The sequence below is a fragment of the Vulpes vulpes genome, chromosome X (assembly GCF_048418805.1).
Source record: "Vulpes vulpes isolate BD-2025 chromosome X, VulVul3, whole genome shotgun sequence".
Taxonomy (NCBI): Eukaryota; Metazoa; Chordata; class Mammalia; order Carnivora; family Canidae; genus Vulpes; species Vulpes vulpes.
In genome coordinates, this window is record NC_132796.1 from 97,781,085 (window position 1) to 97,809,045 (window position 27,961).

Here is a 27,961-nt window from a genome sequence, read left to right on the forward strand (position 1 = left end):
CTTTGGACTCTGCACGGGGCGGGCTCGGGAGAGCCCACACTTCCCCACCCACCTGGACTCTTGACTCCCGGAGCCCTCAGATACAAGAGACCAGAGGGGGACTCTCCATCCATCTGGCCGGACGCCTCCTCCCCATCGCCAGCCCCAGCCTCCTGGCTGCTCCTGCCCTGGGAAGGCCTGGAGGAAGAGGGCAGGGAAACAGCCCTTCCTCCTTCTCCCCCATCCCTTCCATCCACCCAGCACCAGCATCTGGAGACCCCATGGCCTGGGCTCGCTGGGGCTGCTGCCCCTGGCTTGTCTTCCTCTGTGGTATGTGCATCCTGGTCCCTCCCTCCCACACCGCCACTGGGAGGGCAGGTCCAGCTGGAGAGCAGCTCTGGCCTCTCCCCTCTGGGCTCAGAAAGGGTTGGAGTAAGGGCTGGGGCCCAGGTTGTCCCTTTTTCTCTTGGTCCTCCTCTCTGTCTTGAGAAAGAAGAATCCCAGGGCCAGTCCTCGGGGGCCCTCCAGACTCAGGTCAAGTCTGGCTTGGTACCTTGCCATTTCTACCTGTTAAAGAAAAGATGATTCTGGCACTTGTGGAGAGTAAGGAAGACTTTATCCAAAACTATTGCAATAAGGGCATTGCAATAGGGGAGAAAGATCGAGCTCAACTCTAAACACAGCAAAGATGACTGAGGACTCCCAGCCAGTGAACGGGGGTAGGGGAGTGGGGAGGGGGGCAGTGGATGTAATATTGCCAAGAGAAGACAGCAGGGGTGGGGGTTCTTGCTGAGCCAACTTATTAATAGGATTCTCGCTGAAGGCAGGCCAGGGTGAACAGCTATCGAAGGTGAAGAATGAGGAATGTGATCAGATGGCAAAGGTGATCAGGTATTAAGGGTGGGGGGATGGTCTCTAAACTGGCTTAGCAAGATTCTTACTGAGGACTGGCTGATGCCTTGCCCAGTAAGGACAGGATGGACACAGAAGGACATAAACAAAGTCAAGTCCAAGTAAAGAAGAGGCTCAGAGGAGCCTAGCTAAAGTTCGGTCTCTGTCACTCCTATGGTGCTGTTTGCCTCTTTGGTCACAACTAGACACCCAGCTCGATGCCCCCCACCTCCACTCCACCCCCAGCCTCAGGGAGGCCTCCCTTCCCTTCTTCCTCTGTCAGCAGGACTCCGCTCATTAAGGCAGCACCCCATTCCTGAGTACCTCCCTGGTGCCAGGCTCTGGGCCAGGGAACACAGAGAGATTCAGCTGCAGAGCCTGTCCTTGAGAGCCACAGTCCTGGCCTCAGAGAACAGCAATCTGGATGTCCAGAGGGACACAGGTTGGCTGAGTCTTGCTTCTTACGTTGGCACCTTAGCATCACTGTTTTGCCAACTATCTGTTCCTACAGAAATGGGATCATTTTCTTATTTCAACAGTATGGGTCTCATCTCCCCCTTAAGTTTATGAGACCAAGAGAGCCAGGCAGGGCATTTCTAGTGTTAGATGCCTAGCCACCCTCCTATCTGTAGCTCAACCCACTCAGAAGGTAAAAGCATAGTGTCTCCCCATGCCCAGGCCCCCATTACTCTCTGAGGAGATCTCCCCTAAAGGCAGGGGCTGGAGGAAAGGACTATCAGTGACCACAGGCTTTTTAGGCTTTGAAGGCCCAGAGACTGGAGGACTAGCCCAGTGTCTGGCATACAGTAGGTATTTAGGAAATGCTTGCCCTGTGAATATTGGGTGACTCTCCTTAGGGCACCAAATTTGCGGCAGAGCCCAAATTGGAAACTAAGTCTTCATATGTTCTCTCCTTTCTGGGGCACCACCCTTCCGTGGTTGACTTTTTGTACTCTGATGGCCCGGGTTCAAATCCCTGCTTTACCACTGACTCACTGTGGCAAAACTTGGATGAGTTACTAAACCTATCTGGGCTTCAGCTTCCTCCCTTAGAGAAAATAGAGGGTAGGGATGCCTGGGTGGTTCAGTCAGTTAACTGGTTAATTGTCTGCCTTCCAATCAGGTCATTATCCCAGGGTCCTGGGACGGAGCCTCCCTGATCAGCAGAGAGCCTACTTCTCCCTCTCCCTCTGCCTGCTGTTTTCTTTGCTTGTGCTCTCTCTCTCTCTCTCTCTCTCTCTCTCTCTCTCTCTCTGTCAAATAAATAAATAAAAGCTTTAAAAAAGAAAATAAATGGTAATACCCACCTCACAGGTTTGTTGCAAGTATAGAATAAGATACTATAGATAAATTACTGAGCTCAGTGTCTGGCACATAGTAGAAGACCTTTAAATGCTAAGCTACCTTTCCCCACCAGGCGATGGTGTCAGATTGGGATTGATTTGTTTTATGTATTTAAAATGGGCCTGGACTGACAGCCAGAGATTTGGATTGTAATAAATGATACAAGTGGGCCTTGAATTTAAGTAAACCCAATATATATATAAAATTAGATTTATAGAAGGGTAAAATGAAGGTGGGGTGATTATTTAGCAAGATCCTCTAGAGCATTTCAAAGAAAATTTGATTACAAAAATTTAATTTACACACAACGGTTCGGTAAACCCTGAAAAGACCCAATTAGATTAGAAGGGAAAATTGATTTAATGAGCAATAAAACCCTTGCGAAAGTGGCAATCACTTGTCGATGAAACAGGTTTCTTTGATTGTGACCCAGGGTGCCATCCCATTCCACCTAATTTCCTATGAAATGTCATTATTTTTATCCTCAAATAGAGTTGGACAGCGCTGCTTGTTTCAAAGGATGGAGGCCCGGTGGGGGACAGGGAGGGTGATTTGGGGAAACACGTCCCTGTGCTCTCTAGGAGCTCACTGGTCTCCAAGTGACCCTGGATTTTTCTCCCTGGTTTCTAGCTTTGGGTGCCTGGGGCCACCCAAAAGCAGCGAACCTGAGAGGAGAGGATGTGAGAAACTGTTCCATCAGCCCTCCGGTAAGGACCCACCCCGGCCCCGCCCCCAGCTCCGATCTCCTCCCCATCCCCCATTGGCTCAGTCGTTAGTCTCTCCCTCTAACCAGGCTTTCTCCTGACTTCCGGACTCTGGGGCCCCTGTTTTTGATTAACATCCCTCCGGGCGGGCAGCACATTCTCAGGTGTCTGACACCCAACCCCCCATCCCTCCCTCCTTCCCACTCCCCCCCACACCGCCCCATCCCTCCCACCCCCCCATTCCCACAGCAGGTTATCTACTTCCGGCCTGGGCAGCCCCACGGGAGGGGGGAGGGCACCAAAGAGGGTGGAGGCCTCTAACTAGCCTTTGGCTGAGGCTAGGGAGAGGCAAGGAGGAGGATGGGAGGAAAGAAAACAAAAGTTCTAAAGGAACAGAGCACAGAAGAGAGAAGGAAGTGAGACAGAGGGCTAGAAAAGCCCACGAAAAAAAAGGATGGAAAGGACAAAAGGGAGCCCTAGGGTGTGACTAGGAAGAAGGCCCAGCATATTGGAGCTGAAAGATCGGTGGCAGCTTCCTAGCTGGAGACTAGTAGATTCTTTCCACAATCAGAATAGGGCGAAAGAGCTTCGTAGGGCAGGGGCAGGCCAGAGGTGAAACCTTGTGGCCTGCCAGCAGTTCACTAAGCCTTAGGGCCAGTGGGGTGCATCTGCTTGCAATGTCAACTTTATGAGACCACTGGGGCAGGCAGGTGGGTGGGCAATCCACGTTGTTTTTATATGAAAACAAACATGGTTATATCATTGAATAGAAGGTAAAACGAAACAAAAACCCCACACAGTTTGTTTTATTTTTTATTTTATTTTTTTAAAGATTTTATTTATTTATTCATGATAGTCACACAGAGAGAGACAGAGAGGCAGAGACACAGGCAGAGGGAGAAGCAGGCTCCATGCAGGGAGCCCAACGTGGGATTCGATCCCGGGTCTCCAGGATCACGCCCTGGGCCAAAGGCAGGTGCCAAACTGCTGCACCACCCAGGGATCCCCACAGTTTGTTTTAAAGATAAGGCAGCCTTTTAAGAAATGTCTGGCTTAGAGGGGGATCTTTCTAGACAATGCTGGGGCTACTTATTCACTCTCCTCTGCCATTTGGGACCAGTGAATGGAAACTTGAAAAAGTCCCCAAGGTAGGATTGCCAGATGAAATACAGGGCGCCCAGTTACATCTGAATTTCAAATAATAAATACATGTTTTAGTGTAAGTATGCCCCAAATCGTGCATGGGACATACTTATACTAAAACATTATATGTTGCTTATCTAAAATTCAGATGTGACAGATGGATATTCTGTATTTTTTGTTTTTGGATATTCTGTATTTTTATTTGCTAAGTTGGCAACCCTGACTCCAAGGTATCCAGAGAAAGACTGTCCCTCTAGCCTGGCCCAGTGCCAGGGCTCAGATCCCTGCAGTTCTCACCCATGCCCCCATCCCAGACTCAGGTTGCATATTGCCACAAGGAGTTCCTCTCCAAGTTCTTCAATGCCTCCATCTCTGCTTGGCCCAGACACCTTAATGTAGACTAACCTGTGACATAAGCTGCCAACACCCCCATCCCATTCCTCTCCAGGCTGACCCAGCCTACCTGCCCTATAACACCTGCCTGAGGAGAGACCAGTGGTACCATTGGATGCTGGGGCCCAGGCATCATTCTCTCTAAGTAGTGTGTGTCTCTGTGTGTGTCTTGGTGTCTTCCTGTCATCTGTCAGTACCTTCCAGATACTGCGGTCAATACCACAGCGCAGCTCACGGCCCTTCGCCAGCAGATGCACAGCCAGAAACTTTCTGCCTACATCATCCCCGAAACGGATGCCCACATGGTGAGGGACAGCTCCTCCCCCACCCTTGCCCGCTGCTGTCTTGGGTCAGCCATCAATGGGGACAGGCCACGAACCAGAGGCCATTAAGGCTCAGAAGATGAAGGCAGAGAATGGATTCAAAAGGCAAAGGGAAGGAAGTAAGGGGCTTGGACCCGGGAGTTTTAGGGCAGCCGAGAGAATGTATTCCTTTACATAGGAGAGAAGACACTACTAGATCTCCTTGACTTCAGGCAATGAAACTATCAACAAGCTCAGAATCGATTTTGATCAATTCCTAAATGGCAGATCCATAATGAAAGTTTAGGGTAATCTGGCCCTTTGAGGTTAAAGTGTGGGCTAGGAACTGGACTGGAAGCATTGTAACCTTCCCTTAACCTGGTGGGTGGAGCACTGGAATGATCCAGAGGCCCGGGCTACACGAGTTTGGGGTGTAGATTGGGGGAGGGGAGCAGACAAAAAACAAGATGGTCTGAGTAAGAACTGCTTTTCCCAAAGCAGCACCCCTACCCACCCAGCCCACCCTTTCCCCACCACTGGTTCCACCTCCATCCCATCCACCTTTCCAGTACTAGCCAGTTTGGAAGAGAGGGGATTTTTATTGTTAATAAGATTGCTTGAATTTGTTTTCCCACTTTGGGTAAGTGCCTCAACTTCTCTGAGACTCAGTTTTCTCTTCTGCTAAATAGAAATATTGAGATCTGCCTCAAGGGATTATGATGATCAAAATACAATAATGTGGGAAGCCCTCTGCAGAAATTATTTATGATGTACCCAGTGTACTGTACTAGCCTGGAGAGAGGCAGGACAACTGGAGGGAAGAACCCAGAAGGACCCAAAGACATGATCCTAGACTGCACGGAGTTTACATTCTGGCCAGGGAGATAAGATTCTCTGACTATTCTGCCCAGTGCTGGACTATGGGATTTAGACTCCAAGAAATCCGTTGTCCAAAAGGAAGGGGAGATCCTGAGATCTGGGGGTGTGATAGAGGACTTCCTGGAAGAGGTGCCCAGTGTGCCTGGACTTGTAGGACTGGTCGAATCCGTCCAGACAGAAGGAACCAGGATGCAGTGGGGGGTCTTCCGTGAGGAGAGGGATGTCTAACTCCATGAAAAAAAGCTAACGATGGTGTCATTGATTTCCTAGAGTGAGTACATCGGCAAACGTGACAAGAGGCGTGCGTGGATCACAGGGTTTACAGGGTCTGCAGGTGAGAGCCATTACCCAGCTCTTTATTGCTTCTGTTGGGAGACCCAGACATGGTCACAGAGGCTCTGATATGGTCAGTTCTCTGAAGCCAGGACCCTAGGACCTAGTGTCCAGAGGCTCTTCTTCCCCTCTACTACTCTGAAAAGGGTCACCAGGGCACACATCATAGCCCATCAGTCACACTTCTGCCTGAGGTGGATGGCCCTCCTGGCTTTGTTGCTGTGCTTGTGGCCCCTGCAGCAGCCAGGCCTAGCTTAGCACACCCTGGGCCCCAATTCCAGAACAACTGCTACTTCCACATCTAGCAACTGGGGGCCCACTAATTCCCTTCACATGCTCTCACTTGGGGACCAAGTTTTACTTAGCTGGTCCTTTCTCAGATGTCACCTCACTGAGCCAAATGAGACACCAAATAGAGGCCCTTTATGGGATCTCTGTTTCTGAAGAGGCCTCCCACCCTGATCGTGGCCCTTGAGTGAAATCCAAGCTTCCCTCACTGGTCCTTAAACATTCTTTCCCTGGGCTTCAAGCTCCCTTGCCTTACCCATTCTGGCCACAATCACTGGGTTTGGCTTCTCTGCGTCTTCAGCTAAGCTCCTGGCTTCATGTCCCTATCGGCCACTGAGTCTTGATGCTATAGTCTAGATGGCTACCACGCCATCTTTCCTGAGAGAGCCTACCTGCAGCATTGACTGTCAAAAGTGAACCCCACTTGTCCCTCCTTAGGAGAGGCCCTCAACACAAAGCAGAGATGCCCACGCTGGCTTCCCTCAATGCTCTCCTTAATGTCTCCCACCTCACTCCCTTGCAGTGAAGGAGAGCAGTTCTTTCCAAAGGCCCCTTGGGACATCCTCAGAGTCAGCACCATCTTGCCTATGCATCCCTTAAGGCCACCTTCCTCACCTTCATCCACGTCTCCAAGTTTCTCTGTTCTGCCCCAGGCACAGCAGTAGTGAGCGTGGGGAAAGCAGGTCTCTGGACCGACAGTCGCTACTGGACCCAGGCTGAGCGACAAATGGACTGCAACTGGGAGCTGCATAAAGAAGGTAAAAGGGGCGCACATCCCCCAAGCTCTGAAGCCTGGACTAGGTTCTAGAAGGCACAGGTAAGAGGATGCATGCAAGGCCATGGTGGGCCTCTGTGGGGGACTCTGAAAATCTGAAGCTGTCCCTAACCTTTGAAGCTAATATCAAGGAGGACAGATAAGACGGGACTGTCACAGACAGAAGTCTGACTGTAGGGCCTGGTGCTGGCCCTAGAGGTGACTCCGCATTCTTTCCTGTCTCCCTCTCAGTTGATATAACTTCCATAGTCACCTGGCTCCTCGCTGAGGTTCCCGCTGGAGGGCGTGTGGGTTTCGACCCCTTTCTCTTCTCCATTGGTATGTTATTCCCTCATTCCTGCATTTGTTCACACCCATGAGGGTGACTCAGCCCCTCTGGGATGTAAAGAAGCATACCTTGGTAGAAGGAGAGGCAGGATGACCCTAAAGATAGCGTGTCTGAAGTTGTAGTTGCAGGATATTTTGCAACAAAGATTGATTCATGGATTGTGAAATGAAGATATATTTAAAAGAATGAATGCAGATTAAAAAAAAAAAAGTCATGAGTACAGAGAGCCAACCTAGAAGACTCAGGGAATTATTAAGATCTAGCAGACAATAGACCAGGATGTTCTTGAACCTAGAACCAGCCTCTATACTCCGGGGCTCTCTGCCAGTTGTGGCTGTAGAATCATTTGGTAGCCCTCTTCTAGAAGGCAGCTTGGAAGGTCAAAGGAGGCCAGTGGGTTTCTGAGCAAAGAAGCATAGTCCCCCCCACCCCTGCCAAGAATACAGCTCCCTGAGCTCTGGGGCCCCAGCCAGCTGGCCAGCCTGCCCCTAAGGGTGGAGTCTTCATGAACATGAACCAAAAGACTACCCCCCCAGAACTGGCTTCTTTACCAGCCTTTCCAACGGCATGAACATCACCATTCCTTCGGGCTATGGTGTTGATACTCACTTAAAATGGAGAGTCCTGAGAAGAGGGCCCCCTGGCCACTGGCAATTAGAAAGATAAGCCTAGCCAGTTGGCCGTGGGCAGTGTTGGGTGGGCCCCGGGACAATCAGGCTTCAAAGGCAGAAAGAGGAGGCTGAGAGGACATACCCCAGGAGGACCAGACTGCTTGGACCTGCTCTGGGCAGCAGAAGCTGTGGCAATGCAGTGGGAGGCAAGGAGACAAGGACTAATTCTGCCCGAGTCACAGTTTTGCGGAGGTGTAAACCGGCAGGGTACAAGTGAGGGTACAAGTGACGGCTTCCTGTCTCTGCAGGTTCCTGGAAGAGTTATTACACGGCCCTCAAAAGCTCTAACATACAACTGGTGTCCATCACAGACAATCTTGTGGACCTGGCATGGGGGTCAGAGAAGCCTCTGTTTCCAAGCCAGCCCATTTATGCCCTGAAGGAGGCATTCACAGGTGATTCCCTGACTGAGCTCGTTCTTCCCAGCTTGAAGGTACACAGGTCCCCACTGCTGCTCCTTTGGCTGAAAATTTTGTCCTGGGAATTACCAGAGCAATGGTTCTCAAACCTTCCCGTGTACCCAAATAGTCTGGGATGCTTATTTAAAAAGCAGATGTCTGGGGCCCCTCATCTCAAACAGCCTGAATCAAAGGTCCTCAGACCGTATTTAGAAAATGCTGGAATAAGTAGTGTTAGGATTTGAAGCAAGAGGGAGCAGGAAGAGAGGAAACAAAGGAGTCAGAGCAAGATGAAAAGAAAAAAAAGAGCCCTACCCCTTTGAAGAGAAGGAAAAAACATGATATGAATTGTCTGTCTGGTTGTTGACTTCTGGCCCTCCTGTGGTATGACTGGGGTCAGGTGAGCCAGGCTGACAAAGGAAGTATATAATTACATTCAAGGTCAGTCCATGGTACAAGTTAGGGTTCGGATTTTGGACAGACCACAAAAGAAAGTTAACTGACCCCCCCCCCCCCCCAAATTCTAACACCGATAATGTTCATCTTGATGTCATCGATACCACCTAAAAACGTCATAAAAGAACAGCATTCTCTACAATTCTGGTAAGTAGTATCTAAAATCCTGACCGGACCAGGCTACTGATGATGAATCACTGTCTTGGTCACCACCACCCCCTACCTCCCTAGGAATTCTGAAAGAGCCAATGGATGTGGATTCCTAAGAATATTGGGCAATCCAAGCAGCCCGTCTCCGCACGCAGGTCCATGCACATTTCTTGTTTGAAAAGGAGTCAAGAAAGCAAGAGGGGAATTTCAAAATAGCAAGGCTGATGAAACAAGCTAAAATCGTGCCCAATTTTCTTTATCCATTCTGATATAGCTCGTAGAATCATTTGGCATCTCAAAAAAGTTTTTAAGGAAACTTGCTATCCAGGACTCTGCCATCATAAATAAAACACATCCCTCTCAGATAAAGAAGGGCTCAGTTATGTTGGGAGGGAGAGGAGATAGAGAAGGGAAAGCTTCCAGGGACCAAGGGAGAATTCACGTGGGATTCCTTATGGCCCACAAGTGATGGAATGCTGAGTCTTTATTGGTGGCTAGTCTTCAAGAAAGAGCCAAAACTAGGATTGGAAGTCCAAGAACAGAGTTCTTGAGTCCCTAAGCTTACAGAGACAAGAGAGACATTCTCTCCAGCAACAGATAGTCTTTAAAGGGGGCAAAGGGCAAAGAGAAGACCGTGCAAAGTTAATCAGAGATATCTGTATGCATCAGACAATTTAAATTTGCCTTTGCTTGTCATGCAAATGTATCACGTTCATAAAACTTGATAACATAATTCTAAGTGAAAGAAGCCAAAAAAGGCCCCATAGTGCATGGTACCATTTGTATGAAATATCCAGTATAGGCAAATCCATACAGATGGAGACGGAAAGCTGATTAATGGTTTCCAAGGGTCTGAGGGGAATGGGGAGTGGCTGCCTTATGACTACAGAGTTTCCTTATGGGATGATAAGAATGTTCTGGAATTAGTTCTGGAGTTAGATAGTGGTGGTGGTTGCACAATCATGTGAATGTTCTTAAAGCGACTGAATTCTGCATTTTAAAGTGGTTAAAATGATACAGTTTATGGTATGTATATTTTACTACAATAAAATAAAATAATCCTTAAACGGTATCATACCAAAATCTCTGGCTCTTGTTGGATAGTTTTTACCTGTTTGCATGAAGTTTTTTTTTAAATAGCATTAAGTTACTCATGCCTAATCTCTGAGCCCAACTGGGATCCTTAATGTTTAGTACCTTCTGCCAGCAAATTCTGAGCCGTGCCTAGGGACAGACTCTTCATGTGCATTACAGAGAGTAGGGATAAAAGATGAAAACTAGAGCCAAGGTACAAGCATCCTGGAAAGGACAGCTCTGAGACAGAGTTTAAGGACAAGTCTGTGGACTGACAGTGTTAGCAAGATAGTCCAGGGTCCATATCAAGTAAGAGGGTGAGCTGTGTGATCAAACAGACCTGGGTGGAAATCTCAGCTCTACCCTTGACTAGCTGTGAAATCCTAGACAGGTCACTTTTCCTCCCTGAAGTCTCAATATCTGTAAAATGGGTTAAAGAAGGATTAAGACAATGTTCAAGGACCTGTGGTTAGTTAGGCACCAGGTTATTTAAAAAAAAAAAAAAAGAGGCTTGAACATGACCAACCCTTTGCCCTTCGACTCAGGCTGCTCTCTTGGAGCTGTGTTCTGTACACCTATTTATTGATCAGAAAGTTACAGCAGACTTACCATACACCAAGACACCATCCTATGTGCATTACAAAGAGTAATTAATTTGATCCCCATAACAACCCTATAGACATAGATAGTCTTATGATAATCCATCCTCATTTTATAGGTATGTGAAATAAGACACAGAGGGGTTAAGTAATTTGTCCAAGGTCACACAACTAGTAATAGCAGAGACAGAATTTGAACCCAGACAGTAGGTTCAAAGAGTCGTGCTACACAGAGTTTGTTTGGAGAAAGTTTTCTATTGCTTTGAAAGAAATGGACAGGGATCCCTGGGTGGCGCAGCGGTTTGGCGCCTGCCTTTGGCCCAGGGTGCGATCCTGGGGACCCGGGATCAAGTCCCACGTCGGGCTCCCGGTGCATGGAGCCTGCTTCTCCCTCTGCCTGTGTCTCTGCCTCTCTCTCTCTCTCTCTCTCTCTCTCTCTCTCTCTCTCTCTCTGACTATCATAAATAAATAAAAATTAAAAAAAGAAAGAAAGAAATGGATAACGATTTCCCTCAGGGAGCACTCTCAGGAACAGAGTGCCAAAGGGAAAGTCTGTCACTTATGCTTTCTTTGGGCTCCTTTACTTCTAGGGAGCACCTGGGAGGAGAAGGTATCTGACATCCGCAGCCAGATGCAGAAGCATCGCAAGGGCCCAACAGCCGTCCTTCTGTCGGCACTCGATGAAACAGCCTGTGAGTATGGACTTGTGGACATGGGTGGGCACTTGAGTCTTTCCAACCCCCAAGCCTCATGGCCCTGCAGCACAGGACTCCTCCCCCCAATCACCATATAACCATGGGGTCCATGAATTCCATGGCCATGGCCTGTGGGAACTAGGAGAATGAGGGGGCAGGAGATCATGTCTGCTGAAGGAGAAAACCAGGAGGCCCAGAGCCAGCTGGAGCCAGCCCACAGGCCATCAGAGGAATGGGCTGAGCACAGAGGCAAAGGCTGTCTCACAAAGAGAAAGAGGCCCAGCTAACACCTGCCATCAGCCTGGCCACCCAGCCAGGGCATCCATACTCTCCCGGCTTTGGCACCCAGTGCAGCCCGATTCTATCCCAATGTGGCTCAGGGCTTCTTACCTGACCCCAGCAGGTTACAGCAGACTTACAGCAGGCTCTGGGCTTCAGATTCCACTGGGAATCCACCGAAACTATGCTGATTGCTGGCTGGATATCTTCGTTTTTCTGGGACAAAGGGTCCACAGCTCTCATCAGTGCCTCAAAGACACCGCCCCCCCCCCAAAAAAAATAAAACCTGAGAAACATTTCAAGGCAGATGTGCAGGCAGACTGCTGGGAATCTTTGGTGGGGGGAGAGGGGGTGGGCAAAGCAAACTGTGAGACAAAGGTGTGACATATACTTGCCTCAGGCAGATCAGCCTCAAAAAGTCTCCATCAATTTTCTTTCCCAGGGCTCTTCAACCTTCGAGGCAGTGACATCCCTTATAACCCCTTCTTCTATTCCTACACACTGCTGACAGACTCCTCCATCAGGTACAGCTTTTCCTTGGCTTGCTCTCCGGGACTTCTTCCAATTGCCACCCCTCTCCTGCCACCCCACCTACCCTGCTGTAATGTGCAGCCTTCCCAGGAGCCTGCTGCCTGCCCCAACAGGATCCTCTAGGAAGCCTCCAGTCAGCTATTCCTGACCCCTTGACCTGAATTCCCACCTACTCCAAATTTGGTCTGCTTGGCTCCTTGGTGCGGTTCCTCTGACCTCCAGGAACAAAAGGACTCTTGTCCTTTGCGTTGTCCTTAGAGACCCTCAGGACCCTCCTGGTCTTCCCTCCTCATGCAGGCTATTTGTAAATAAGAGTTGCCTTGACTCTGAGACCCTGAAGTACCTGAACTCCAGCTGCTCGGGCTCCATGTGTGTGCAAATTGAAGATTACAGCCAAGTCCGTGGCAGTGTCCAGACCTATGCCTCTGGAGACGTGAAGATCTGGATCGGGACCAGCTATACTACATATGGGCTCTATGAAGTGATACCTCTGGTAGGTTTGCTGGGCTCACTCCCTATCCCCCACTCTAGCCCTGATAATTCTCAACCTAAAGTGAGGCCACAGCCTCCCAGCCATTGAGGCAGTTGCTCAGTCCCCTTGCTAGGGCTCCCTGGGAATGGATAGAAAGAGAGGGAGCAGATGTCTATCCACAGAAAGATTGCCGAGGAGACTAGACGGAGTACAGCGTGGAAGAGCAGAGGCTTTGAGGTCACCAAACCTGAGACTGAATCCTGGTTCTGTCCTGAACTGACTACGTAATGACCTTGGACCAGTGACTTAGCCAGTCTGGACCTCTGTTTCCTCATCTGTAAAATGGCCATAAGAGTCCTGACCTCAGAGGAGTTGCTCCAAAGATATTAGAGGAGATAGTACATATAAAGCCCAGTGTCTGGCACACAGCACGCACTCAGTAAATGTGTATTTGTCGTGATACACATGCACAAAACTCACATTGTTAGAATAGCCCATTGACTAGCAGAGGCTCGGCTCTGATCCATCCCAGAGCGCTACCAGGATCCAGGGGCAGGGAGGCAGGGAGGGAAGGTTAAGCTGGACACAGAAGACTGGGAGAGACCTAGAGAGCCAGAAAGCACAGGAAAGAAAAGTTACTAGCAATCTAGGGAATGGCAAGTCTCCCCTTAGCTGGGCTTTCCTGCCAAACCTTTCCAAACCCCATTGTGCTCTGGAGATGCTCCCAGATCTCTTCCTCTCTGCCCATGACAGGAGAAACTCGTAGAAGATACCTACTCCCCAGTGATGGTGACCAAGGCGGTGAAAAACAGCAAGGAGCAGGCCCTCCTCAGGGCCAGCCACGTAAGTCACAGGCAGGCAGTCCAGCCTTTTGGGAACTCCTTGCCTGATGAGTTAAGAAGGAGACCCTGCCAACAAACCTGAAGAAGCTCAATGAAACATAAAAGTGGACACCAAGCTCCCGGGCATCCACCTGTGCTTCACTCCCTTATTCCAAGCCTGGTACTGTGGTCTAGAGCCTGGGCCCTGGGGCTAGAGGTCTGAGTTTAAAATCCCAGCTCGTCTACCCACCTCCTGGCTAGTTACTTTACTTCTCTGGGCATCAGTTACTTCATCTGCGAAATGAATATCATAACAAAAATCTACAGCATAGGGTTGTGGTGAGGATTAAATAGACAAATTAACATATATGTTACATAATAGATAATATATACATAAATTATACAAGTAAAAGTTAATTAACATTTTAATTATAATATATAATTTATAATCAGATATAAATATGTGTACATATATACATTCACATACATATAATAAGTATATACATATAAATAGAAATGTGGACTTATATAAATGTATAGTGAGTATATAAATTATATAAATATATGAGGGTATTATGCTGAGTGAAATAAGTCAATCAGAGAAGGACAAACATTATATGGTCTCATTCATTTGGGGAATATAAAAAATAGTGAAAGGGAATAAAGGGGAAAGGAGAGAAAATGAGTGGGAAATATCAGAGGAGACAGAACCATGAGAGACTCCTAACTCTGGGAAATGAACAAGGGGTGGTGGAAAGGGAGGTGGGCAGGGGGTTGGGGTGACTGGGTGATGGGCACTGAGGGGGGCACTTGATGGGATGAGCACTGGGTGTTATGCTATATGTTGGCAAATCGAACTCCAATAAAAAAATAAAAAATAAATAAATAAATTCTAAAAATAAATAAATAAATGATTATACACATATAAACAGAATTATATAATTATGTAAATATAATTATATCAATAACATATAATAAATATAATTATACTGAATCATAGGTAGATAGATAGATAGATCTTTGATCACTGCCTGGCACATTCCCAAGTGTTAAATTAAGTGTTAGCTATCCTGATTTCCCCACCAGGGCAAGAGAATGGCTTTTGGATATTTCTGTTCAAATGAGAAGAAATCGCCTAATTTTACAAAACTTTTTCTTAGAGAAAATTTTAAGCATATACAAAAATAGAGAAAATAGCATGATAATCGCCAGCCACCCTCCCTTGGCTTCAACACTTTGCAGCTTGTGGCCATTTAGTCTACTACGCCACATTCCTTGCCTACGCACTCCTACCCTCTGCCACTGGCTGGTTTTATTTATTATTTTTTTAGATGATTTTATTTATCTATTCACAAGAGACAGAGAGAGGGAGGCAGAATAATGCCCTCAGGGTCCATCCATATTGCCTATTTCATGATGGCTTATTTATTTATTTATTTATTTATTTATTTAAATATTTCATTTATTTGAGAGAGATGCAGAGACACAGGCAGAGGGAGAAGCAGACTCCCTGCTGGGAGCCTGATGTGGAACTCGATCCCAGGACCCTGGGATCACGTCCTGAGCCAAACACAGAAGCTCAACCACTGAGCCACCCAAGCATCCCCACTGGCTGGTTTTAAAGCAAATCCCAGATATCATACAGTTTCTTCTGTCAACACTTTAGTATCTCTAAAAGATAGCACTTCAGTAAGTATCTCTGAAAGATAAGAACTCTTTTCAAAACATAACCACACTACGATCATATATAAATTTTAACAAAAATCCTTTAATATTATCAAATAGTCAGGGAAAGCCTCCCGTGTGTAGAGCTCAGCTCCCAGGGCAGCCACCTGATCTCCTGCTCCCAGAGCCCCGGCTGCGAGCACTTGTCAGCCGGCTTCTCTGCTTGCTGCTCCAGGTGCGGGATGCCGTGGCTGTGATCCGTTACCTGGTCTGGCTGGAGAAGAATGTGCCCAAAGGCACGGTGGATGAGTTCTCAGGGGCAGAGCTGCTGGACAAGTTCCGCGGGTGAAGAACCACCGCCGACCTTCCGGACGGACTATCTTTAAGTGTGGGGGGTGGGGGCAAGGAGGAGGACTTGGTCTCCTTACTTCAGGGGCAAGTCAAGCACTCCTTGTATTTGGGGGCCTCTCTGGAACAAGGAGTTAAGCTGGGCAGGGCCTGTTCGATGACAGTCCCCAGGCCCAGCTGAAAGCGGGACAACTTGAAGGGCCACCACCCATCAGTTGCCCCCTAGTGTCTGCTTCGGGCACAGACCCTCTCCCCCAGACCCCGGGAGTAAGGCTAGGGAGGGTGGAGGCTGGGTCAGGCCAGGTGGGGCTCCTGGACCACTTGAAAAATTCCAGTTGGAGAGTGAAGTCCCCTAAGAGCATGCTTGGCCCAGGCTGTAAGCAAACTGTAGGTTTGAGGTGCAGGGTGCTGCTCTGGGGCTGGGGAAGCTTTCAGACATAAGGAGCTAGGTTTCTTCTTCATTCTTGCTTTACCACAAACTCACTGTGGGGCAATGGGCCTTGATTGTCCCATCTGTAAAATGGAGGTGGAGGGGGAATAATTGATGCCTACAATCCCTCCTTGTCTGACCGTGAATGCTCTGTAGCTGACAGACTGGAGCCTGGGAAGATGGTGCCAGGAGGTGGGGCTAGGAGAGCCAAATGGAGTCTGGCTGAGGAAGAGGCAGCCATGCATCATTTGCCCTGATCAGATACCCTGGGCCCAGCCTATTTTCTGAACCCGTCTGTTGACCATTCCCACCATGTACTTTGCAGAGAGGAAGACTTCTCCTCTGGACCCAGTTTCGAAACCATCTCTGCTAGTGGCCTGAACGCTGCCTTGGCTCACTACAGGTACTTCAGAAGCAATTTTCTAGAGCTTGTGTGGTGGGATCCTGGGGGGCTGGGGGGCGGTGTGATGGACGGAGTGCTCTGGGACCCAGGTCCACATTTACGGTTTGAGGCCATGGGTATTGTGGGGGCTCCAGGTGGGCAGCGGAGGTCAGTCAGAGATCCAGAGTCTTCTTGCAATTGAAAGGCCAAACAGTTGTTCACCACGAAAGACTGAGACTTTGTGAGCACACAGTGCTGAGGGATCTGGAAGGGAGTTAGGGCTGCTGCTGAATGCTTTTCCTTGGCTTCCTGTCAGTTACTTATATTAGCTAATTCTTAAAGCTCTCAAATACACAGGCAAAAAGGCCTGTTTACTCAGCCTGAGCCAACGAAGGTGGGCCCAGAGGCAGGCTAACCAGATGTTTAGCTCCATAGAAAACAGACACCTGCAGGACTGCCTCATGGAATTTGGGGGCCCAAGCAGACCAGAATGCCTTAGCCTGGCACGGGGACAGCAGGAAGAGATCAGATGCCCTCCATGGGCCAGCCTGCTGTATCCCAGAATTCCCTCCCTGGAGTCTCCCAAGCCTGCAGCTGCCTTGGCCCAGCCCCTTCTCCTCCACTAGAGAATAACAGGGGAGGAACTCCTTGGCCCTACCAATTCTTGCTCTCCAGCCCCACCCTCGAGGAAACCGCCCCCCCCCCACCCCGTCCTGTGTCTTGGCTTCTCAGGGCCCTCTGCTCCCAGAGGCTGCAGAAAGTTAGAGAGAGAGAGAGAGAGAGAGAGAGAAATAGAATGGGGCCAAGCATCTGGGTCCAGTCCCAGCTCCTTCTCAGCTTTAGCCACATGGCCTCCTGCAGACTCTGCAGGCCTGTGTCCCTTGTGTAGAAGGAGATGGTGGCACTGGATGCTCTCCAAAGCTCTCTAGGCTCCCGCATTCCGGGCTCTTTCCTGGGGACCAGGGCCTTAATTGGTGAGGTACCAGATCAACAGATGTGCACTGAGGACATTAGCGACATCCATCAAACACTCCCCCAGGGCCCTTGGGGAAGTAAGGAGTGAGGGGGTGCCCCTGCTTCCACTCAGGACCCCCACCCTGCCCAGTGCAGGCTTAGGCTACTCACTTCTCAGTGGTTCTCCCTTTCCTAGTCCGACCAAGGAGCAGCACCGGAAGCTGTCTTCAGATGAGATGTACTTGCTGGATTCCGGGGGGCAATACTGGTATGTATTCCCCACACTGCCCTGGCCAACTATCTCAGCTCAGGCACCCAAGGCCCCCCAATAGCCGGCTGCAGCTTTCCCTTCCCAAGTGTGAGTCCTCTGAGAAAAAGGAAAGCCCTGGATTGAATGATTGAATGAGCCTGAGCATCATTCCCATCTTCACACTTGGGGACCCCTGCACAGTGGGAAACACACACAAGCCAAAACAGTGGGGCTGCCCACGCAGCACCTCTGTGAGAATCAGGAAACATCTCTCCTTGCTCAAGTAAAATGTTTTTGAAGCCAGCATATTATGACACAGTCTGAACAGCCATGCTTAGAAGCCCTGCCTGGCTGCACAAACACCGCACCCATATTCTCACCTACTCATGCACACCCCAGACACAGGCCCCATGCCATCAGCAGCATGCATTCTCCTCAGTCACTTCTCCCCACACTGCATAGATGAGGTAACCATGTCCAGCTGGGGTGGGGGGCTGAGATTAGGCCTTCAAGAGCAGCAGGCAGGTAAGAAGAGCAATTTCAGAGAATGCCTGGAGCACAGGAAACAGGGCACACTTATCAGCATGGGTATGTGTGCGAGTAGATGCGTGTGAGTGCTCTTCTGAGTGTGCACATGACCATGCAGAACTATGTAGGCGGACCCTGTCCCCCTGCTCCAGCATTCCACAATCTGTGTATCCACCTGTGTGCTCTCATTGAAATTTGTATATAACCATAAAGTGTCTGGGACCCAACTTTAGATGTGTTACCCTTGTACAATGAACAACCTGAACACCCAGACAGAACAACTATGCAAAATAGGCTAACCCCAGTTTTCCCAGAAGTGTGACCAATCATTCACACAGAAGTTGAGATAAGATGAACCAATAGATTATTTTCCCCTTTCTCATCTAGGAAGCAAGTGGATTATGGAAAGCTTGGGCAGGGTTGGTGCAGGGAGGAAGGGGTGTACTGAACTGATGGAGGAGCAAGGAGTCATTTCAAACTGATTCCCATTCTCTATCCTGTGGAAATGGTGAATGTGCTAATGACAATGGCTCTTGTTCTGAGCACAGCGTCACCAGCTTGGCATTGCATGTACTATGTACTTGAGACGGCCAAAGTGCAAAGAGGAAGTGGATTTGTGGGGCGTTGCTGGATTGGGGCATGCTCAGATCACGGTGAGGCTGGGGAACTGGTCACCTCACTTCCTCTTCTCTCCTTCTAAAGAAGTCTGCCATGCCTTGTGACCTGCTCCCAAGGAGGAATCCCCAGAGCCCTGGGGCCATATTTCCCCTCCCCCTCCCTGGTGGTGGCCACAGGGGTCATCTGGGGGCACAGCTGCCGCTGGTGGTTGAAAAGTCAGACTTTTTGGTTTCTGGCTTCAGTTCCCTGGGACTCTAAGCAAGTCCTTGGGTCAGATCCATGTTTACAAGGAGAGGACTGTGTAGAGAGTCAGCATTTGTTCCAGGCCTGGCTTCACTGAGGTTCAGGAAAGGAGATGGCTCATGGCCTTGATTGCCTCATCTGGGAAATAAGGATAACCCGGCCTGCTCTGCTGCCCTTCCCAGGGAGCTGCATGAGCGCTCTAGAAATGGTAAATAACCGTGTGAATGTGTAAGAAAGAATGTAATGATCTCTCTGAACCTCAGTTTCTCCGCTGGTAAAAATGGGACTTCCCCTCCCTCCTGCCTCTCTGAAAGCCTAGAAGAAAGATTCCTTTTAAAGCCAGACTGACGCCCAGCAGTTGAGGGTCTGCCTTTGGCTCAGGGCATGATCCCTTGTCCCGAGATCGAGTCCCACATCAGGCTCCCTGCATGGAGCCTGCTTCTCCCTCTGCCTATGTCTCTGCCTCTCTCTGTGTCTCTCATGAATAAACAAAATCTTTAAAAAAAAATAAATAAATAAAGCCAGACTGACCCAAGAAACTCTGCTTTATAAAATGGCCAAAATAGGTGGTTTGGGGGCAGATTATGTATGTTGCAGATCAGGATTGTCAGACAACATAGCAATTTTGAACTTAATAGCTGTGCAGAGTCCCTTTATGCACAGATGCTGAAGATGGGAGCTTGAGAATGGCATCTGTGTTCTTCCTTTATCCCTAACTCACCTCCCCCCAACCCCACTCCTGCCACTCGAACCGCAGTGGAAAACACATGGGAAGCACAGGGCCACAATCCCTACCCTCAAGTGTTCAGCAGAGCTATATATGTTGATTTTTCTTTCTCTGCAGGGATGGAACCACAGACATCACCAGAACAGTCCACTGGGGGACCCCCTCGGCTTTCCAAAAGGTAAGCATTCCCAGAATTCCCCTACCCACCTTTCCTCAAGGGACACCCAAGCAATCACTCCAGCAAGAGCCCTTCATTTTACAGAGGCTGAAACTGAGGCCCAGAGAGGTTAAGTAGTTTGCCCGGGGTCACACAGCAAGTTAGAACCGGAAAACTCAGGGCTCCTAGCTACTTACCCATAGATAGTTCAGGCCACCAGCAGGGCCTCAGCCCCAGCTCATCATCATTCCATTTCAGTAAATCAGTGAACAAATATTTACTTAGTGCTGTCTGTGTGCCTAGCCCTGTACACAGCAGAAAGGAGAGGAAAAGGCATTCCAGGCACTAAGAAATAGCACAGGCAGTCTCAGAGGTGGAGGTAGAAAGGGGCTGGAGGTTTTCAGAAAGCAGCGAGGGCTGACCCACCTGGAGCAGAGGCTGGGACATCCTCTATGTGTCCCAGGGACCTTTGGGTGGGTGGGGAACAGGGGGCCACATTCGTGCATTCAGCAAGCAGACTGTGGCTCAGACATGGTGCTGGCAAAAGAGAAAAAAACCAAAGCCGGCCAGGCCTCAAGGAGCTCACAGTTTAGTGGGTTGCGTCCACTGCCCCAGGCTGTTGTGCACAAGATGACAAGCCTGTGTGTGTGTGTGTGTGTGTGTGTGTGTGTGTGTGTGGTGAAAGGGATTTATCACATTGCCCCAAGGAGCGAAGAGGTCACTGGCAGCCCACTTCCCTCCCTTTATCCACAGGGTAAACCAGCCCAGCCAAGCAAGGCTGACCTGCCAGATTATGAAGCCCCAACCCAAACATAAGGCCTTAAGCAAATCGAAGGGTAATCATAATAGTGATAATGGCTCTGACCCGTGTTTGAACATTTACTCTATTTGAAGCACCTTGTATGCCATGAGTCTACCTAATTCCTCTCAACAACCTCATGAGCTGGTACTGTGATCATTCTGTTACAAATAAGGAAACTCGCCCAAGGTCTCAGAGTTTGTGAGTGGCCAAGTCAGGATTCTAGCTTGGGGAGTTTGGCTCTCGGTCCACCACCATTTATAAGCGTCCCTTGGGAACCAGCCAAAGAGAATCATATGGACCAAGCTCCAGCTTTTTGATGGGTCCCCCTCAGCTGCCTCTGGCTATTTTACAGAACTGGGGTGACCACACGTGAGCCTGCACCTCCCCCAACACAGCCCCCCTGTAGGCCTAGGCCCACACATAGCTGGAAACTCCTAGGATTCTCCTCTTACGCACCACGTTACCACTCTCTCTCCTCATCAGGAGGCATACACCCGCGTGTTGATAGGAAATATCGATCTGTCCAGACTCGTCTTTCCTGCTAGTACATCAGGTGGGTTTTGGAAACCAGGCTGGACCCAGAGACTCACACCCTGATTTCACTGGACCCAGGCTGCCACCCAGGAAGGCTAGCAGGGCAGGAATTTTATTATCATTGCATCCATTGTATAGATGAGAAAATCCAGCCCAGAGAGTGAAAGTAACTTGTCTAAGGTCACACAGAGGGTTGTTGGGAGAGCCAAGCCTTGAACCCAGGCATCCGGCCTCCTAATCTAATATTATAGCTCAGAGGGGAGGGAGAGGTCACTGTGGGTTACAACAGTCATGGAAGGATTCTTAGAGGAAGCAGATATCTTGATAGATGGGGAGAAACTCTAGTAGAGTCATCAGTCCAGGTAATTAGGTACAATGTAGGATGTGCTGGAGAAAGCACATGCTAAACTGCCTCTCAGGAGTGATTCTCCAAAAGTACCATCTTGGTAGTTAGCTCTGGGACAAGAGAGCAGGAAAGGGCAAAGCAGATAGTCTGGGGTTCAGCCAACTGACTGGGGCCATCTCTCTTCCAGGGCGAATGATGGAGATATTTGCCCGAAGAGCCTTGTGGGATGTTGGGCTTAATTATGGTCATGGAACAGGCCATGGCATTGGCAACTTCCTGTGTGTGCACGAGTGTAGGTGTCTCTTCTATGCTTCTCTGGGTCCCCCAACCCACCCCGATAAAGGAGGTAGAATATTTCACAGGTATGGTAATGACTAAGACCCACAAAGATGCAGTGACTCACCCAGGGTTATCCAGCTGGTAGGAGGTGATGCTTCACAGGGTAAGTGAGAAATGGTAGCAACTGGCCCTTCCTGCTGCCTGCTTGGTATCCAGGAGGGCCTCAGATAGGAGTGGCAGGTCAAGGCCTAGGGGCTGGCTGGCATAGATGCCAGAGAAATAAAAAGCAGAGACAGTCTGGTCCCCATAGCAGCCCCAGGTAGACAATGATGTGGTGGACAAGTGCTGCTAGAGATGCCCTAGGGTTCCCTAGTTATCTGGTCCTCCCCAGAGCCTGCTAGTTTCCAAGCTGGTGAGTATGGGAGAATTGACACCATGCCTACATCTCCTTTTCCAGGGCCAGTGGGATTCCAGTCTGGCAACATCCCCATGGCCAAGGGCATGTTCACTTCCATCGGTACGGCTCTTGGGTTCTTCTACCCCCTCTCCACCCTAAGACTAGCCCAGAACTGCAGTCTAGAGAGCACCAGCTTTCAGGGAGCTTGCCAAGCATGGACCCCTCTGGGGTCCAGCACTCCCAGCCCCAAGCACATTGTCCCACCCGAACCCTAAAACCCTTCAGCTCAAACACCTTATTTTGCCCTTGGGAGTTGGTTCCTGGCTGTCCAAACTCTGGAGTCTCCAGTCAAATGCTGGGGTAACAGGACAGTAGCACACCAGGAGATGGGAGTGCCTCCACGATTGAAGTAAGCTCTTAAGTCTTCCCTGCTGGGCTACAAGGCCTAGCAAGTTACCTCCGCGTGGTCTGTGGTGGGCCTGCCCAAGCCAGGGGCAGCCAGGCAGCTGGGTCCTCCAGCCACTCCTCGATTGGTACAGGAAACACGGGCTTGAATCCTCCTCCTGCTGAATACCACCAGCATCTCTGTGTCTCTTAGAACCTGGCTACTATCAGGATGGAGAATTTGGGATACGTATTGAAGATGTGGCCGTCGTGGTAGAAGCAAAGACCAAGGTAAAGTGCTTCTGAGACAAGCTAGAGCTGTAGACATGGCAGTGACTGCATGGCAGTGACTTTGGAAGGCTGAAGGAAAGAGGCATTTTATTGATGGACATGAATTTATTTGGAGTTTCCTCCACTCCAGAAAAAACCCATAACTCAGAGTTTTTCAAACCTGTTTGCACATTATAATATCAGCATCAGCGGAAGAGCTTTTTGGTTTTAATGCCAATGCCCAGGTCCCTCTCTAGACCAAATGAATCAGTATCCCTGCCCTAAGTCATTGGTTCTCAAGGTGCAAAGTAATCACCAGAAGAGCTTGTTAGATATAAAGATGCCCTATATTAGCAACCAACAGGATAAAATATCTGCATATAAACTTTAAAAGACTTATGTGGAGAAAATTGCTACAGAGGTGCATAAAAAAGATTTAAGTAAATGGTGCTCTCTGGAAGAGACACCTCAATATCATGGAGATGTCATTTCTCCCAAAACTAATCTGTAAATTCAAGACAACCTCAATTTCAGTGCTAAATGGATGCTTTTGTAATTTCACAAAATGACGGCAAAGTTTACTTTCAAAAATAAGCATGCAAAAATAGCTAGGTAGTTCGGAAAATTCTGCAGAAGAAGATCAATAAGGGAAACTAGCCTTTTCAGATATCACCCCATACTTTGAAGCTGATGTAACAAAAACAGTGTGGCACTAGAGATGGGAGAGACAGATGTAACAGTGGAACAGAATAGCTAATCCAGAAATACATCTTCTAATTTCTTTTTTTAGAGGTGACAGAGGGGCAGAGGGAGAGGAAAAAAGAGAATGCTAACCAGGCTCCGCACTGAAGGTGGAGCCTGATGCAGGGCTTGATCCCACAGCCCTGAGATCGTGACCTGAGCCCAAATCAAGAGTCGGATGCTTAGCCAAGTGAGCCACCCAGGGACCTCCCCAATTTCTATAAACAAAATGGGAATTTAATTTATAATAAAGCTGGTGTTTCAAAACAGTGAAGACGAGAAAGATTTAATAAATGGGCAGGGGGAACAAATGGCCAATCGTTCTGGGGGGGGGTAATAAAGTGAAAAATAAGTAAAGTGAAGAACCTGACTGGTACCCCAAAATAAAATTCTGAATGGATCAAGATTTAAAGGTAAAACCATCAAAGATCTGGAAGAAAATCTATATTAATTCATTTATAATCCCAGGGTGGAAATGGGCCTTTCTATGCAAACCCCAGAAGCCGTGAAGGAAAAGATTGATAAATTAAATGCAAAACTGTCTATATAGAAGGGCGTCTGGGTGGCTCAGTCAGTTAAGCGTCTGCCTTCAGCTCAGGTCATGATCCCGGGGTCCTGAGATGGAGCCCTTTGTGGGGTTCCCTGCTCAGCGGGGAGTCTGCTTCTCCCTCTCCCTCTGCTGCTGCCTCCACTCATGTGCGCAGGCTCTCTTTCTCTCAAATAAATAAAATCTTTTAAAAAAATGTTTACATGGAAACAATACCATAAACAAAGTCAAAAGATGTATGACAAATAGAGCATGCACAACGGGGAAAGCATGCATTTCCTTCCTTTACCATGAGCTTTTTACAAATCAGTAAGACAGAAGCAGGGAAAACAGAATTAAAAACAGGCAAAGGGCATGAAGAGGCAACTCACTAAAGTGACCCATAAGCATGCAAAGATGCTCGACTTAAAGAAACACAAATCAAGTCAACAATAGATGACCATGTTTCACCTGATTGGCAAACAGTGAGAGATTTTGACGATACCCAGGACTGGTGAATCTATGAGGAAATGGGCCCTCTCACGTACTCCTGGAGGAAGTACAAATTGATACAATCTTTCTAGAGGGCAATTTGACAACATCCATCAAAATATCTATTTAAAATGCCTACACCTTTCGTCCCAATAATCCCTCTGCCAGATATGGATCTAGTCCCAGAAGGTCCCATCAAGATACATTGATGTGGATTGTAGCATCGATGGTCATAGTAAAAAACGAAGTGGAAACAGCTTAAGTATCCACCACTGATGAAATAAATCATCATCTGCATGCTATGGGCCCTTACGCAGCCCTTAAAAAAAGAATGAAGTAGGGACGCCTGGGTGGCTCTGGGGTTGAGCCATTGAGCCTCTGCCTTCGGCTCAGGGTATGATCCTGGAGTCCTGGGATCGAGTCCCAGGATTGGGACTCCCCACAGGGAATCTGCTTTTCCCTCTGCCTATGTCTCTGCCTCTCTCTCTGCGTCTCTCATGAATACATAAATAAAATCCTAAAGAAAAAAGAGTGAGGTAGCTATCCCTGTGCTAATATGCAGCGCTCTCCTACATTTACTATTAACAGGGTGTAGAGAAGGTGCAGAAAAGCATCTGGTAGGATCCGTTTTGTGTGGATTGAAACAGTTAATTAATGGTTAATTACCACATATGTCTTAAATGTTTTCAGGAAGGAAACCGGGCAGGGAGGAGACTTGCCATTTTTATTGGGTATCTTTTTGTAGTTTGAACTTTTGAAGCACAAGCATGCAAGGGATCTCTGGGAAATGGGAATTATGGCCTATTTGTTCTTCTTTATACTTCTCTCTATAGATACGTCAGTTGACAGACACAAAGAAGTTTGGATAGAGAGAGAGAAATAGATAAAGACATAGATTAGATAGATATGAAAACCTAATAACTTATCTTAAAATCATTTAAATGTAGGTTCCCAGCCCTGTACTAGAAGGTTGTCATTCCAGTGGTCTGGGGGGTGGACCCTGGAATCTCTGTATTTAACAAGCCCCTGTGGTGCTGTAGATGCACACACTTAGAGACAGACAAGCCTAAAAAGCACCAGAGGTGAGGTGCTGAGTGGCAGACCAGGGTGAGGGGAGGTGGATGAGGGGTTGGTAGGTTCTGGCCTACCTGGAGTCTCAGGCTTGACAAGGGTCAGTTCCCTGTGCCCATGGCTTCTGAGTGGAGCACCCCCTCCTTCCCTTCAGCCAAGCATGTTCTACTCACTCAGTCTCCTGCTTTGCCACCTCCCCTGTGGCACCCCAGTATCCAGGGTCCTACCTGACCTTTGAAGTGGTGTCTTTGGTGCCCTATGACCGGAACCTCATTGATATCAGCCTGCTGTCTCCCGAGCACGTAAGTGACATTCAGCACTGGCCGTCTTTCAGCCCATAAGCTCCTGACTGCCTTCTTCCCAACTCTGCACCTCTCTTGCCTCTGCTCCCCCTACCCCAAGACCTGCTACTTCTCCCCTGGGAGGATCCACACTGTTGGCACACACCGGGTCATCCCTCCTCTACCCACCAAAGACCCCAAAGCTTCTAGAACTCTCTGGTCATACCAACCTGCCAGGTAGTGAACTCCTGGGGAAACTGAGACTGAATCTCTGGACTCTGCCTCCTCAAGTCCTAAAATAAGCCTTGGTCCCTTCTTCTGTAAAATGGAGTTAATAATGCTTGCCCGACTTTCATTCCTGGGCCTGAAAGTCACTCCCATCCCCACCCACCCCACGAAGGTCACTGTGACACTAAACAGCCACTGTGGTGAATTGCCTCTGAAAAGCCCCAGAGAATGCCTGTGGCCTGATGACGGCTGGTGACCCGGGGTGATCTGTGCACTCCCTGTGGGCACCTGGGCCAGGGTGGGCAGCCGGAGAACCATAGGATGGGACTGGCTGGCACCAAGACCTCATCTCTTGGCAGCTCGGCCTGGGGAGGCCCTCACCCCTCCTTCCCTTTGCAGCTCCAGTACCTGAACCACTATTACCAGACCATCCGCGAGAAGGTGGGCCCAGAGCTGCAGCAGCGCCAGCTGCAGGAGGAGTTCCAGTGGTTGCAGCGGCACACGGAGCCCCTGTCTGCCAGGGCCCTGCGTACTACCTCTTTGGCTCCTCTGTTGGTGGTCTCCTCTCTTATCATCCTTGGCTGGAGTGTCTAGAGGCTCAGACTGGCTGGGCAAACCTCTAGCTCAGCAACCCTCAGCCAGCAACACTCACGCCCCAAGAGCCCCCACCAGCCCATTGCCCAGGAAACCATTGCCTTCAGCCTTCTTTTCCAGAACTAAGCCCCAGGGACACAGGGCTTCTTGGCCCCAAGCAAGCCCCCTCCAGGCTTGTACACTTCACCCTGGGCTCCTGACCCCCAGCCCTGGGACAGGAGAGCCGGCTAGTTGCTTTCCTCCTGTGAGCCCAGTAAGCACAACCTATAACCTAGCAGAGCGTCTTACCACCAGCCCCACACAAAACCAATCTAAGGCAGTACCCGACTCTCAGGGGCTCCATGGCCTTGAAGAGCCCCACCCTATCGCCACCTGCTGGATATAGTCAGAGCTGTTCCCACCCCTACCGGCTCCCGACTTGCTGGTCTTCCCACACCCTTGAAGCTGCTTCTGACCATCCCAACCTGCCCTTGGCCCTCCAGTGCCCTCCTGGCTGCAGTCCACAGGCTGAAAGAGCAAGGGCTGCCTATAGGCTCCTTGCTGTGACTGGAGAGGGAGAGGAAGGGAAGGTGGCTGAGTCTTCTGGTTGCATACTGCCACCAGGAAGGCCAGCCAGACAAGGGACATGGACAGCAACCTGCCCCACATGTGAGCTCATCACTTCTAAACCCTGGGTGGGCTCCATGCCAATTGACAGGACAGGGAGTGAAACCATAACAACTTGGCCATGGGGTAGGAGGAAGTATGGGGAGGATTCTGGAACATGTCCCTACCCAAAGTTGATAACAACCTCAGCAGCAGGGCCCAGTCACTATCCCTGACTTGCCAGCACATGCGGAACTCTTTTAAGTTTCCAAAATGCAGCTACAGTGACAAGGCTGTCAAATCCTCCAGCATCCTTGGATGGTCTTTAACCTGTGTGGGCTGGCTGAACCTGTGTGAGTCTGCTTTCCCCATTTTCCAAATAGGAAGACTGAGCTCCAGATGGGTGGGACCTCTCCAAGGACACACAGTATTTGGTTGGGACCTGGTGGAGCACCATGTAAAATCCTTAGCATACCTCCCAGCCCTTCCCAAAGTCACTGAGCCTGCTGTTGGGGGCAGGGCAGAGGGGAGGGAGGGAGAGTTTTCTTTGGTCAGCCCTGCCGTTAGCCACCTGGGCTTACATCCTGCTAGATGCTTAAAACAGCATGGCAATGAAGCCTGCCT

General features: G+C 49.2%; 1 protein-coding gene across 1 annotated transcript; it reads left to right on the forward strand.

Annotated features, from left to right (window-relative positions):
- On the forward strand, positions 1-27,953 carry XPNPEP2 (X-prolyl aminopeptidase 2). The gene is made up of 21 exons (XM_026018133.2): positions 1-309; positions 2,845-2,921; positions 4,649-4,759; positions 5,906-5,969; positions 6,910-7,014; positions 7,263-7,349; positions 8,279-8,425; positions 11,298-11,399; positions 12,124-12,205; positions 12,510-12,705; positions 13,438-13,527; positions 15,406-15,515; positions 16,274-16,351; positions 17,481-17,552; positions 19,768-19,828; positions 21,093-21,162; positions 21,677-21,781; positions 22,226-22,285; positions 22,764-22,840; positions 25,862-25,951; positions 26,558-27,953. Exons 1-21 carry the CDS (start codon positions 261-263, stop codon positions 26,750-26,752), a joined length of 2,028 nt encoding a protein of 675 aa, XP_025873918.1. The 5' UTR covers positions 1-260; the 3' UTR covers positions 26,753-27,953.
- Positions 27,954-27,961: the final 8 nt, after the last annotated feature.

What these genes read in the sequence shown, in the direction of transcription:
- XPNPEP2 (XM_026018133.2), top strand. Translation starts at nt 261, where the DNA reads ATGGCCTGGGCTCGCTGGGGCTGCTGCCCCTGGCTTGTCTTCCTCTGT. An exon ending in CTGACAGACTCCTCCATCAG is followed by an intron (nt 12,206 to 12,509) that starts GTACAGCTTTTC and finishes CTCCTCATGCAG; the next exon opens with GCTATTTGTAAATAAGAGTT. An exon ending in CCCCCTCGGCTTTCCAAAAG is followed by an intron (nt 19,829 to 21,092) that starts GTAAGCATTCCC and finishes TCTCCTCATCAG; the next exon opens with GAGGCATACACCCGCGTGTT.